The following is a 12,424-nucleotide window of genomic DNA, read 5'->3' as shown; positions in this document are numbered from 1 at the left end:
TATTCACCACCACCCCCACATACGTAAACATTCCTCTGTTTAAAAAGATGCTTTCAGTTGGAGCAGCTTCGCACTGTGGTTTAGACTCATGTCTACATCAACCCTGTGGACATGGGCTGCCTCGACCCGGCTGGCTCTCTGTGCTCCTGGCTCGAGTGCAGACGGACACCCAGGCAGGCAAGGAGACAGCAGGCTCTTCGGTCCGTGTTCCCACCACGTGTCGTGTTGGGATCTTCACACAATAGAGGCTCCCCATTTCCTGTAAGGTCTCACGACCTCTGTGAGGAGGTCTATTTATCTAACGTCTATAAATACAACCACTTCATACACTGGCATCTCCTTGAAATAAGGGCTTCTCAATTTACCAGTGTAAACAGACTCCTGATCACAGGCAAGGCTCGTGTCCATACAAATGAGTTCTTTACTTGGTGGATTGATTTGTATGCAGGGGGCTCTTGGGGTGGGGTGGGGTCGGGGGGGGCTGTGTGCCTCCTTCCTCCTACTCTGGGGAGGGACACGCTCCATGCTGTTGCATCAGTGTCGCTCTGGGTTTTTCCCTGGGTGTACCCTCTTCTAGACAATGGAAGTGGGAGCCAGGTTGACCCGGTCATTTTGCAGAAACGGGGATGGTAGAGGACCTATTTTCTGTAGAATCTCAAACCTCAAACACTATGGAGGTGACTGGTGGTGGGTGTCTCTGACCTGCTCCCCACCCAAAACTCCACCACCACGTGCCCACTGCAGGGTAGCGCTTTCCCATTAGGTGGAGGAGGGTTATTCTTTGGTCGGTGGCATTGCTGGCTGTGACACCATCCTTGGATGAGCTCTCAGGATCATTTGCAGCATCCCCCCAGGGTGTTTTGCACAGTAGGCCTGGGTTTCCTTGTCTTCAGTATTGGTGAGCATGACCCAGTGAAGGCTTCCTGGGGACTTTGTGATGAACTGGAAAGCACCCGGGCTAAGGGGGGACCTTGGGCAAGTCAAGGGCCCTTTCTGAGACCCAGTTTCCTGTGTTGTTGGTGGACGGTAAGAACATTTCTGGGAGGTTGCAAACTACCGCCACCCAACCAGTCACAACAAAGCAGTCAACCCCAACTAGTGGCCACCCATGTGCATCAGAGTAGACTAGGATGCTTAAGGTTCCCTTGGGCTGAATTTTTAGAAGAATATCGCCAGGCTTTTCTTCCGAGGTCCCTGCCTCTGGGTCCACTTGAACTTACAACCTTTCTATTAGTAGCCAATGCCTCCACTGTTTGTACCACCCAACCAAACTCACTGCCATCGAGTTGATGCCAACTCATAGCGACCCTGTAGGACATTTCTGAGACTGCATAACTCTTGATGGGAGTAGAAAGCCCCGTCTTTCCTCCTCAGAGCAGCTCAGAGTCTCGAACTGCTGACCTTAAAGTTTGCAGCCTAACTTATAACCACTATACCATCAGGGCTCCTTTGTACTGCCCAGAGGCTCAAAAACGAAACTAAACCAAACCAAACCTAGGTGCCACCAAGCGGTGATGTCACCGGGTGGTACAAAGAGTTAACACCCTCAGCTTCCAACCAAAAGGCTGGGACTTCGAGTCCAACCAGAGGCGCGTCAAAGGAAAGGCAAAAGTCAGTCATTAAAAACTCCGGGGAACACAGTTCTCCTCTGACACACAGGAGCTGGGGCCACTATGAGGTAATGGAAACAGGCTCCTAACAAGAACAGCTTAGCTCATGGGTGACAAGGTCAGTGCCCCATTAAAACTCTTCCTGGTGCGCACCCTCCTCTGAAGAAAGTTCAGCTCCTAATATTCCACTTGATCACAGAGCAGTGTTTGCAAGGCACTCGCTCTTAGAAGAATCTGATCAAGTGTCCCCTAGGTAGCAGCAGTGTTTTGATCCGGGTCACTGTGGATGGAAAGGAGGTGCCAACCTGGCTGGGCCCTGGAGCCAGCTGAGAATGCTGACAACAAGCAGCTACCTTGTCCCTCCCAGCCGGTGACGCCAGACTCGCTAGAGGTGGAGCCCGCCGAACTAGTCATCAGTTTTAACATCCCCCCAGTGCCCCCCCGCCCCTGCTGCAATAATTCTATGCTAGAGAGAGCCACAGGGGACAACAAAACAAGACACAACAAGTCAAACAAGTGGACAGCCGGTAGCAGGCCCAGTTACCACCCCAGCTCCTCATTGACCCGAACAAGGTCAAATCAGGAGAAACTGCTTTTGTGGGGGAAGGCCAGCCCCCAACAACTAATCGGGGGTTAAATAGGCACAATATTAAAGTCATAGAGAGCATGAGAGATAGAAGAGAGATTGAAATAATGGAGTCAGGCACATTTCATGGTAGCATGGTCATCTCAGCTTCGCTTGGTGGAGCATGGAGATGGGAGACTGGAGGGAAGGAGAGAGGGGGAGGAGAAGGAGGACAAGGGGAGAGGGAACAGGGGAGTGAGGACCAGGGAGAAGAAGGAGGAGTGGATGAGAGGAGAGAGGAAGGGTACAGGGGAGAGAGCTCTTTATTGCTGACCAAGCCCCCTGATTACACATGTCACAGGAAGGGGTTGTACTATGGGTTACACAGTAATGAAAGGGGGTACGATCTAGGGGTATCCATGCAGTAGGAAGGGGAGGGATTGGGGGTACACATGTGACAAGATGGGTGGATCCTAGATTCAGGATGGCAGCCTAACTTTGAATGTCACTGAGCAGGTTTGACCTGTTCTCTGGCTATCTATAAAACCATTATCGAGGGAGGGGGGAGGGAGGATTAAAAAGAAAGAAAGAAACCATTATGAGGTGTAATGTGTAAGGTAGGGTGTAAACGCCACCTATGGGGACCAGACTAATGGTCACAACCCTTTAAGGAGAAGTAGCCCTTGTCCTTAACAGCAGGGAGCGGGCCCCTCTTGTGGGGGAACCAGACAGTAGTCTGTCAACTGACTGCTTTCAGGGAGGATGTCTAAGCATCTGACCTCCCACCATATACTGGCAAAGAGCCTCTAATATTTGGGGGAGGCAAAGCTGGGGAGTAGTCTCTTTATAATCCTACATGCTTAGGAGGGAAGAAACTCTCTTCCAGCCATCTTGGGACCCGCACAAGGAGCCCTTGTGGCATCGTGGGCTTGCCTTGGGCTGCTGACCCAGAATGCTAGGAGCCGGCAGGGCAGTGCCTCGGGATTTGGTTGGTTCTGGCAGTGAGCCCCCAGGGGAAACTGTTCCCCTGACATGCTGGCCTCCTGCCCTGTGGACCTGCAGGCAACACTGGACTGAGTAATAGGAGGACCGCCGGAGCTCACCCACAAACCCAGCCTTGTTACCGCTGAGGACGCCCTGCACAAAGATGCAGGCAGGTGCGGGCTCCCGACTGAAGGCTGGCTTACCTGTGCTTACCCACAGCGTCACATGAATTTCAAAGATGTGGTGAAAAACATGCAATGTGTTCACTACAGATGAGCAACTAAGCACAAGGAAGCCCCTGCTACCTTGTTTACCGGGTACCCTATCCCTGTTCAAAAAACCCCCCAAACGATCTGCGAACGCACAGCCACAGAGTCCATAGCGACTCGCAGCAGCCCCGTGGGACACGGTGGGCCTGCCCCCGCGGGCTTCTGAAATGATAACTCTTTATGGGTGTGTGAAGCTTCCTCTTTCTCCCGAGGAGCAGCTGGTGGTTTTGAACTGCTGGCCTGGTGGGTAGCAGGCCAAAGAGTAACTACCACTAAGGCTTGTGAATTTGAAAAGAGGCTTTGATTCTGTAGGAAGGTGCTGTGGGGCTGGGGGAGACAGAGGCTCTAGAGGCAGAATCTTTAATGTGAGGACATCCTGTGGATTGTTGGCTACAGAGGCTGTGGAAGCCCATGTTTGGTAGCCCGCCCCAGGATGGCGGTACAACCCAGAAAGGGAGCCAGAAGGCTTTGAAGTCCTAAAAAGGAGTCCCGGTGGCTAGTGGGTCAGCAGTTTGAAACCACCAGTCCCTTCTCCCCGAAAAAGACCAAACTTGCTACTCCTGTGAAGAGTTAGTCTCAAGAGAACCCCAGGGAGGCAATCCTAACCGCCTTGTGGTGTCAGATGGCTTGATGGTAGGGAGTCTGGTGTCTGGCAGTGCTAGAAAGGTGGCTCCAGGAGGTTATGCTAATTAAGGATGGTAGCCTGGCCTTCTGATAGGACAGCAGGAGTCCGTGGGTCTCATGTGATTAAAACAAATCATTGTATTGGTAAAAAAAAGTCACTGCCATGAAGTCAACACTGACTCTTAGCAAGCCCATAGGGCAGGATAGAACTGCCCCTGTGAGTTTCCAACATTGTGACTGCCTACAGGAGTAGAAAGCCCCGTCGTTCTCCCAAGGAGCGGCTGTGTGGTTTCGAACAGCTGACCTTGTGGCTCGTGGCCCAGTGTGTACATATCACACCTCCTGAGCATCTTCCCTTAGGTCCTAGAAGAGTTTGAATTTCCTGAGTCATTCAGCGTGTATGGGTCTTTTCTTTAAAAAAAACAAAACAAAAAAACCACCCCTCCAAAATCCTGTGTGTGTGTTGAAAATATAACAAAATTTCTGCCAGTTCACCATTGTTCATGTGTACAATTCAGTGACCTTGATTCCTTTCATTGTGCTGGGCAGCTGTCATCACCAGCTGCTTCCACACCACTCTCCTACTCAGCAGAAATGCAGAGCCCCCTAAGCTGAGATCCCCCATTAAGTAAAATTCCTACCCCCTCCCTATCATTCTTTAGCCTTTCCGGCTGGGTAAGAGAGCCCAGTGAAATTCATAGGCCAGTCTGTGCTAAAGGAGCAAACAGCTCTTTCACGATGCCCTTGACCCCTCCCAGCCCCCTGGGGCTCTGCCTCAAGTCCACGCCCCTGAGTCCCACTCCTCACCCTCTCGCCTGCTGCCTTCCTTCTCAGATCCAGCCCCTTAGGAGCAGAGGGCTGCAAAGGAAAAGGGGGAACACACATACACTCTCTCTCTCTTTTAAAAAACTTCATTCCCGCTGCAGAAGTTTCCCGATTCGATACCTCGGAACCCCAGATGTTTTGTGCCTGGGAAGAAAGAACGTGACATCTTTTACAAACTTTTGTTTTCTTTCTTGATTGCGTTTTTATGAAACAAGCGCAAGGGATTAAACAAAAGGCTGCAAATCGGGAGAAGTGAGAACAGAGCCTCCCAGAGTTAGACCTGAAGGGAGAGGTGGGGGTGGGGGGGCTGCAGAGAGGAGGAGGAGGAAGAGGAGACAGAAACTAAGCAGGGATGGGGACGGAAAAATAGCTGAGAACTAAGTCAGCCAGGTAACCGAGATGGGATGAAGTGGGGGTGAGTGGCTTTCCCCAGGGAGTGCGTAACCCTCAGGAGGCAGACACCAGTGCCCAGGGGCCTCTGCAGTCAGGTGACCCATCTCTTGATGCCTCGATACTTTTCCTAGGATGGTTGGTCCTGATGTTATCCCACTGCCCCACATCTACGGAGCGAGGATCAAAGGCGTGGAAGTGTTCTGCCCTCTGGACCCGCCGCCTCCATATGAAGCTGTGGTGAGCCAGATGGACCGGGAGCAGGTACTGTTCAGAATTTCTCTGCTGCACAAGGACTGCAGTAGGAAAAAATGGGCATGCCTCACACAGAACGATGTGTGAGGTTTGTTTGCGTACTCTTTTTTCATTGTGGTAAAGACACATACACATGCGCAGAGGGAATGCAGACCACACGCACCTTAGGCTGGCTTCTCCAGAGAAACAAAGCAAGCTAAGCGTGTCTGTGTAAATTGGGACAGAGATTTAGTTCTAGGGCATGCCTCACCCCGCTGTGCAGGCTGGAAAGCCCCACATCTGTGGGTCAGGCATCAGGCTGGAGGCTTCTCCTGACTCACAGGACTTCAGGGCCTGATGAGCCCAGCATCTGCTGGCTAGACAGCAGGCTGCTGGCGCATGTTCAAAATTATAAATGGCAGTAAATAATGAGTCACTGGTTAGCTATTGTGGCTGGAGGTCAGGTGATCCAGAGTTGGATGCAGGATGAGAGAGCGAGAGCTCTATGTGATCATCTGCATATACTGAAGGCAAGCCACACCCTCAAAGAAACTCCCCTAAGATCAGGTCACAAACAGGAGGATAATTACGTAATACTGAGAATCACGGCCTAGCCACGTTGACACATAACCTTAACATCACACCAAATGCATGCAGTTGAGCAGTTTTTCCACATAGAATGTAGAGACATGGGCCAGCCATCCTCACTACCTTTTCCCACATGGTCCTACCATCATGCATCAGAACTGAGCAATGTGATCCCCCATTCCCCCTTCCTCCCAACCTTGGTGACCAATAATGAACTCAAAACCCGTCCATCCCCTGTGACTGAGGAACAGTCCCTTGTGTGGGTATGCCACATTCTGCCTGCACAGCCCTCTGCTGGGTGCACACTGACTGGGCTCCACCTTTGGGCTGTGGCCAATTGCATGCTATGAAGTCTTTGTTTCCCCTGGCTTCACCTCCTCTGGGAACTCACCTAGAAGTGGAACTGTGGAGTCGTATGGCAGCTCGACAAGAGCCCTGGTGGCATAATGTGCTGTGAGTTGGGCTGATAACCGGAAGGTTAGCAGTTCAAAACCACTAGCTGCTCTGAGGGAGGAAGATGAGGCTTTCTGCTCTCATAGAGATTTGCAATCTTGGAAAGCCGCCGGAGCAGTTCTACCCTGTCCTGTTGGGAAGCTGTGAGCCAGATTGGAGCTTATGGTGACACCGTGCCTCACTTCTGCCAAGCTGTTTTCCACCAGCAACGGGAGGCTCCCAGCTTCTCCACAGCCTCATCAGCTCTGTCTGGTTTTAAGAAATTCCTGGGAGTCTAGATGGTGGTTGGATTAAAGAGTGACGAAACAGCCCCCACCCCGCTTTTTCTGGTCTTTTCCTGCACTGCAGGGGCCTTCATGCCAAATGCCAGAAGGAACAGAAGCTTCAGTGAGCCCGTCGGAACCAGTCTGCACACAAGAGACACAAGGTAATAAGGACACTCTTGCCACCCAAACGCGTGCAACTTGTTGACTTGTGGCTTCAGGAGGTCAGAGGAAGTTCAGGGGATGACCTGCAAGGTATTAGTTCGGGGCTAGGTGTTGCTGAAGTAAATGGCTGCAGTTACAACCTTCTGTTCAAGTACAAAACTATGATTAATTATTAAGGTTCCCAGGGAGCGCTGGTGGCGTAGTGGTTACAAGATGGACTGGCATCCACATGGGTTGGCAGTTTGAAACCCCCAACGGCTCTGAGGGAGACAGACTGGGCTTTCTACTCTTGCAAACAGTTACAGTCTCAGAAACCCACGGGGCACCTCTACCCTGCCCTATAGGGTCACTATGAGTTGGCATTGACTTGGTAGCAATGCATTTGGCTGTTATTCGTAGCAGCTGATTTAGGAACAGAAAATTATACTCAAAGTATCTTTTAGCAGCCCTGGTGGTGTTGTGGGTGCAGTTGGGCTAACAGCAAGGTTGATAGTTCAAAACCACCAGCTGCTCTGAGGGAGAAAGATGAGGTGGCCCATTCCTTGGAAACCCACAGGGAGCCATGCTACTCTGTCCTGTGCGGTCGCAGTGAGTCGGAATCGACCCGAGGCTGTGAAGTATCTTTGAGATAGGCTGTGAACTTGACTGCGTTCTCCCACCTCAGAGTTTTCTTCCTCTTGTTGAACTGACGGGTCTTCCGAGGGTGGCGGTGGTGGTGTGTGCTGTGTGTGGGGCTTTATCCCAGGTGAGATCCCACTGTGTCACTTAAAAGCTGGGACCCGGGTCACAGTGTGGCGGCATCCAGTGGGGCCTGCTTCTCTGTGCCCAACATGAACTATTAGAGTTGGTTTACGTTTATCCTTGTGATTTAAGGGGGCGTTATTACCGCTTTCTTGTTCTGGGAAGGTTTTCAATGGCCTAGACATTGTTCACCGGGACAGCATCGCAGGTGGTCATAAATGGTGGATCAACTTTCAGCTATTTGAGACGGGGGGTGGGGGGTGGGGTGTGTGTGTGTGTGTGAGTTTTCCTGCAGCGCCACTCAGAATAGGTTTCCTGTCTCCTGCTCCTCTCCTGCTTTCCCCCTGGCCATTTATGGTGATTGGAGGTGGGGGGGGGGCTGTAAAACAAATTGATTTTCCATTTAGCAATTCATACCCACTGAGTGTCCTGAGGTTGATTGCCGGGCCCACCATGTCATGGCTCCTTCCCCACTTCCTCCCTTCGAATAATCAGTCACATAGAATCAAACCCAAACCAACCCAACCCAACCCAACCCAACCCCCCACTGCCATTGAATCGATTCTGGCTCCTAGTGACCCTGCAGAGGATTTCCAAGCTATGTTGGTTTCCAAAGCTATGTTCTTTGGCAGGAACAGAGTCTCTACTTGCCTTCCTGAAGAGGCTGGTGGGTGTAATGTGCCAACCTTGCCGTGAGCACTCCAGAACTGACCTGACAGCACCATCGAGGTGAATCTGCTCACCCTATAAAACTAACACCAAACTCCCTGCCATCGAGTCCGTTGCCAACTGACAGCGACTGTGTAGGACAGGGTAGATCTGCTCCTGTGGGTTTCTGATACTGTAACCATCTGTGGGAATAGAAAGCCAGTCTTTCTCCTGTAGAGCAGGCTGGTGGCTTTGCTGTGACTGTCATTTGGCTGTAAGTTGAGTCATGCAGGTGAGTTCAGTGATAGCCCTAAAAAGTAGCCAAGGCCGATGGTCTCGGGGGTTCCTCCAGTCTGTCAGACCAGTCACTCTGGCCTTTTCAGTACTTTGAGTTTTGTTCTGCATTTTCTCCCTGGACTGCACATTGTGCTCCCTCTCTGAGGACTCAGCCGTGGCAGCTGGGCACCATCTAGTTCTTCTGGTCTCAGTGGGGAGGAGGTACGGGGTCACGTGGCTCAGCAGTCCTTTGGACTCATTGCCTCCATTGCGCTTCATCCCTCTGGACGGAGAGAGACCAATAGCTACATGTAGCTGGCCACACACGACCCCATTTGCTACCCTCCTTCCATCCGAAGCAGTGTTATGTTTCTTAAGTGTGCCTGTCATTTTTCCACTCACAAAACACTTTCCCAACCCCCAGCCCAGACTCACAAAGGTGGTGCTTGTATTTTCCAGGCGTAGAAGTCATTGCATTGTAAAGCAGTCTGAATGATTCAGCTAGTGGTCACTGGCTCTTTGTCTGGGCCATCTGTCCAGCACTCACAGCCTATCATGCACTCTGTTAGGCAAATACCTCTGCCACCAGCCTTGCAGCTGCAGCTCACTGGGCAGCCACTCCACCAAACAAAGCTTGTCCCGAAGACCCCAATCCCACCCCTGGGGCTTCTACTGAAAGACGGGAGAGCAGGAACTCCACCAGAGACTTGGGCACGTTCCCGTTGTTCCCTGCAGCACTGTTCGTCACTGCCAGAGGGTGGAAACCACTGTCACTAGATGCGTGGCTAGACACGACGTGGCATCTGCATGCACTCGAACGTTACCCAGCCACAGAGAAATGTGGCTGTGACAACAAGCCACACTGTGGATGAACCTTGAAAACGTGGTGCCAGTGCGCCTGGTCAGACCCCAAAGGACAAATACCATAGGGTGCCTCTGATCTGAAAGATTTAGAATAGACAAATGCCTGGGGACCAAAGTTCATTAGGGGTGACCAGGAGCCACGGTGGTGTAGTAGGGCACCTGTTGGGCTGTTAACCTCAAGGTCAGCAGTTCGAGGCCAGCAGCCACTCGGTGGGAAAGAAGGGGTGGCTTTTTGCTCGGATTCTGTTAACGGTGATAAGAACCCTTTAGAAATGGGTGGTGGTGCCCGTTGCCCAATGGCGAGCACGTGACTGTGTCGGCACTGCACATCGAAGACGGTTGACGTGCACGGCGCCTTGTTCTATACTTTCCACCACAGCTAAGAAACAGGTAGATGAACAAAACCCCCAAAACAGCAGACGTTCTTTAACGTTCTGCCCCATTGGATTCTCCCAAAGAGAAGATTCTATTCGCCTCTAGGAAAAACTGACCATCAGGGCGTGACTTCTTTCTTTTCCTCCTGGTGTTGAAGCTCCGTGTCTGTTCCAGCTGTGGCGGGAGGCGTGGGGGAGCATTTCCCATGGCGCCAGGAAAGAAAAAGCACTGGCCAGTAGCCTAAAGCACCGATGGTGCTGCAGCCCTTCCCTGGCAGGCCTGGTCACACAGGGTTTCCCGACCAACCTTGGAAGGCCGGAGCGGGTGGGATAATTTTATGCTTCTCAAAATTAGGCGGGGACACTCCCCACACCCCTGGAGAAGAAAGCACAGCGTTGTCAGCCGCCAACACCAGCTTGGTGCCTCCCGCGAGAAGCCAGCGACCTTTCCAGCCCCTCCGGACGAGGTCAAAGAGCGACCCTGTGCTCCATCATTCCACGGAGAGAGGTGATGTCATCCTCCCCCACCCCCACCCCGCTTGTGCCCCTAGCAGGGCCAGGTGAGATTAGGGGGCGCTGGCCAGCCCCCGCCCCCTCCAGCGTTGCAGACTAGCACTGCTCTCCATAGAGTTTTCCAGCCTGTGAACTTTAGGAGGCAGATTGCCCGGCCTTTCTTCCGAGGCAACCTTTCAGGGAATACCGTAGTTGAGAACTGGATTTCGACGGGCCCCAGGCTCTGCGTTCTGAGAGGGGTCTTGGGAAAGACAGTCAACACAGAGTCAACCTCAGTGTTTCCCAGGGTGATAGCGCCTCTTGGCAGATGCTGGAAAGACTGGGGTGGGGGTGCTGGTGGCTGCACGTTATCCTGGATCACGGCTACAGTGCAGTGTGTGATTGCCAGCGGGATGCAGAGAAGTTTGCTCGTTTTTTCCTGACAGAGGGCAGTAGGGCAAATACGTTTGGGAGCGTCTTCTTAACCTGTTAATTGACTGTGGCAGTTGTGGATATTTTGGCAACAGTAAAAGGTTTCTGAACCTCTAATGACCAAAAAGTAATTCAAGTCAGTGACTCCCAGGGGTTTCGGGGAGTGCTTGCCCTTGCTGGAGATTTCTTGGGTGAAAGGGGCTCACCGTGGGAACAGTTTAAGAGGCGTGGGCATATTGTACATGCACAGCAGCGGGGATACGAGGGGGCTTCCGAAAGATTGTGGGGAAGTTGGGCTAAGAGGTCATGGAATAATGCCACCAAGAGTCTGAACCCCTTTGTATGTATGTCTCCACATCCCTTCAGGCAGGCGTTTTGTTGCTGTTGGTTTTGTGTTTTCATCGTTGTCATCCAAAGCCTTTTAGTTGCATTCGTGAGCATGTTAGGAATCACACGAAGGAAGTTACTTAAGTTCTCCATTTCTAGGCGCTTTCCTGTGGGGGAGAAATACTCTCTCTGAAGGAAAAGGGCCAGGAGCCACCTTTTTACTCAGACCTTTCCCACAGGGTATGCCTGGTCCCTTCTTCCTGTGTCTGAGTGATGGGGTGATGCTCTGAATCTGAGCTCACTCATCCTGAGAGACACCCACCCTCAGCCACCTCGCTCCGTCTCCTGCTGAGTGTGTATGTTTGTAGGCTTTGTTGTTGTTGTTGAACAAAAGCAGTTTGGGATTTAAAAGTAACACCGAGCCTTTTCTCTGAATATATGACTGCCTGAACATCTCCCAAATATCTTTCCAGGGTAGAGAATAACCAATGCTCGGGAACTAAGGGAAGGAAATGAAAATAGTCTAGAATCCTGTGTGTGTGTGTGTGTGTGTGTGTGTGTGTGTGTGTGTGTGTGAACTGTCCTAACAGGTGACCTGGGATTTCCTAAAACTATCCAAATAAGGGCTTTGTATACCCTCCAACCCTCCCCTCTCCCAGGGCCTGGTTCCCGCCCGTGCCATCTCTGTTCTGCCCTCTGGCAGCGAGCGTTTGCCCCAGCCGTGGACTGACCTTGGGCTTGCCTCCGAGAAAAAGTCTTGTTTCTACAGCGGCCATGGGGTGCTGCCACCAGGGACGGAGCCTAAGGCCTCTGCCCCTGCAGTGGGCTGGCAGCCGGCCTCTCAGATGGTCCGTGACCATGTGACCCTCTCATAAGCCCCGCCTAGCAAGTGGAGGACTCAAGCTGGCCACCCATCGACTCCGGTGGGAACGTAGGTCTCTGCGAAGCTCAGGGAGCTCTTTCTGGAACCTTCTGCTCTTCTGGAGGGTTGCAGGGCACCGCCTGCCATCAAGTGACAGAGTGCAGCCCTGACGCTGGCCTCACACTTGCAGCTGTGTGTCCAGTGTTTCTAGAAGGCTCTGGGAGGTCGGAGGCGCCTGTGCCTGCCTTTCTTCAGGGGAAACGCAGGGCCCCGTTTCCCCACCTGCTCTCCCACCTGCGGGTGCCTGTCCCAGGAACTCCCGGTGTGCACACTGGTGGCTGCTGTCTGCGGTGGCGCTGCTGGAGGACACACGGAGAGCAGGCCCGGCTTCCTGCCCTCCTCTTGGCTGCACTGCCCCGCAGGTCCTTTGGGGCTGCC

The 12,424-nt window shown here is 52.4% G+C and overlaps 1 protein-coding gene across 1 annotated transcript in view; it reads left to right on the top strand.

The window, feature by feature from the left end:
* ENTREP1 (endosomal transmembrane epsin interactor 1) overlaps positions 1-12,424 on the top strand; it is a 101,908-nt gene that overhangs the window by 85,130 nt on the left and 4,354 nt on the right. The window contains exons 7-9 of the mRNA XM_075559076.1: positions 5,402-5,531; positions 6,891-6,969; positions 10,229-10,381. Of these exons, the coding sequence (XP_075415191.1) occupies positions 5,402-5,531; positions 6,891-6,969; positions 10,229-10,381 (362 nt within the window). The remainder of the gene's footprint in view (positions 1-5,401; positions 5,532-6,890; positions 6,970-10,228; positions 10,382-12,424) is intronic.

Source organism: Tenrec ecaudatus, chromosome 10 (assembly GCF_050624435.1).
Source record: "Tenrec ecaudatus isolate mTenEca1 chromosome 10, mTenEca1.hap1, whole genome shotgun sequence".
In the NCBI taxonomy this organism is placed as follows: domain Eukaryota; kingdom Metazoa; phylum Chordata; class Mammalia; order Afrosoricida; family Tenrecidae; genus Tenrec; species Tenrec ecaudatus.
Note: the sequence above shows the minus strand (reverse complement) of the source record. Positions and strands in the feature narration are given on the sequence as shown.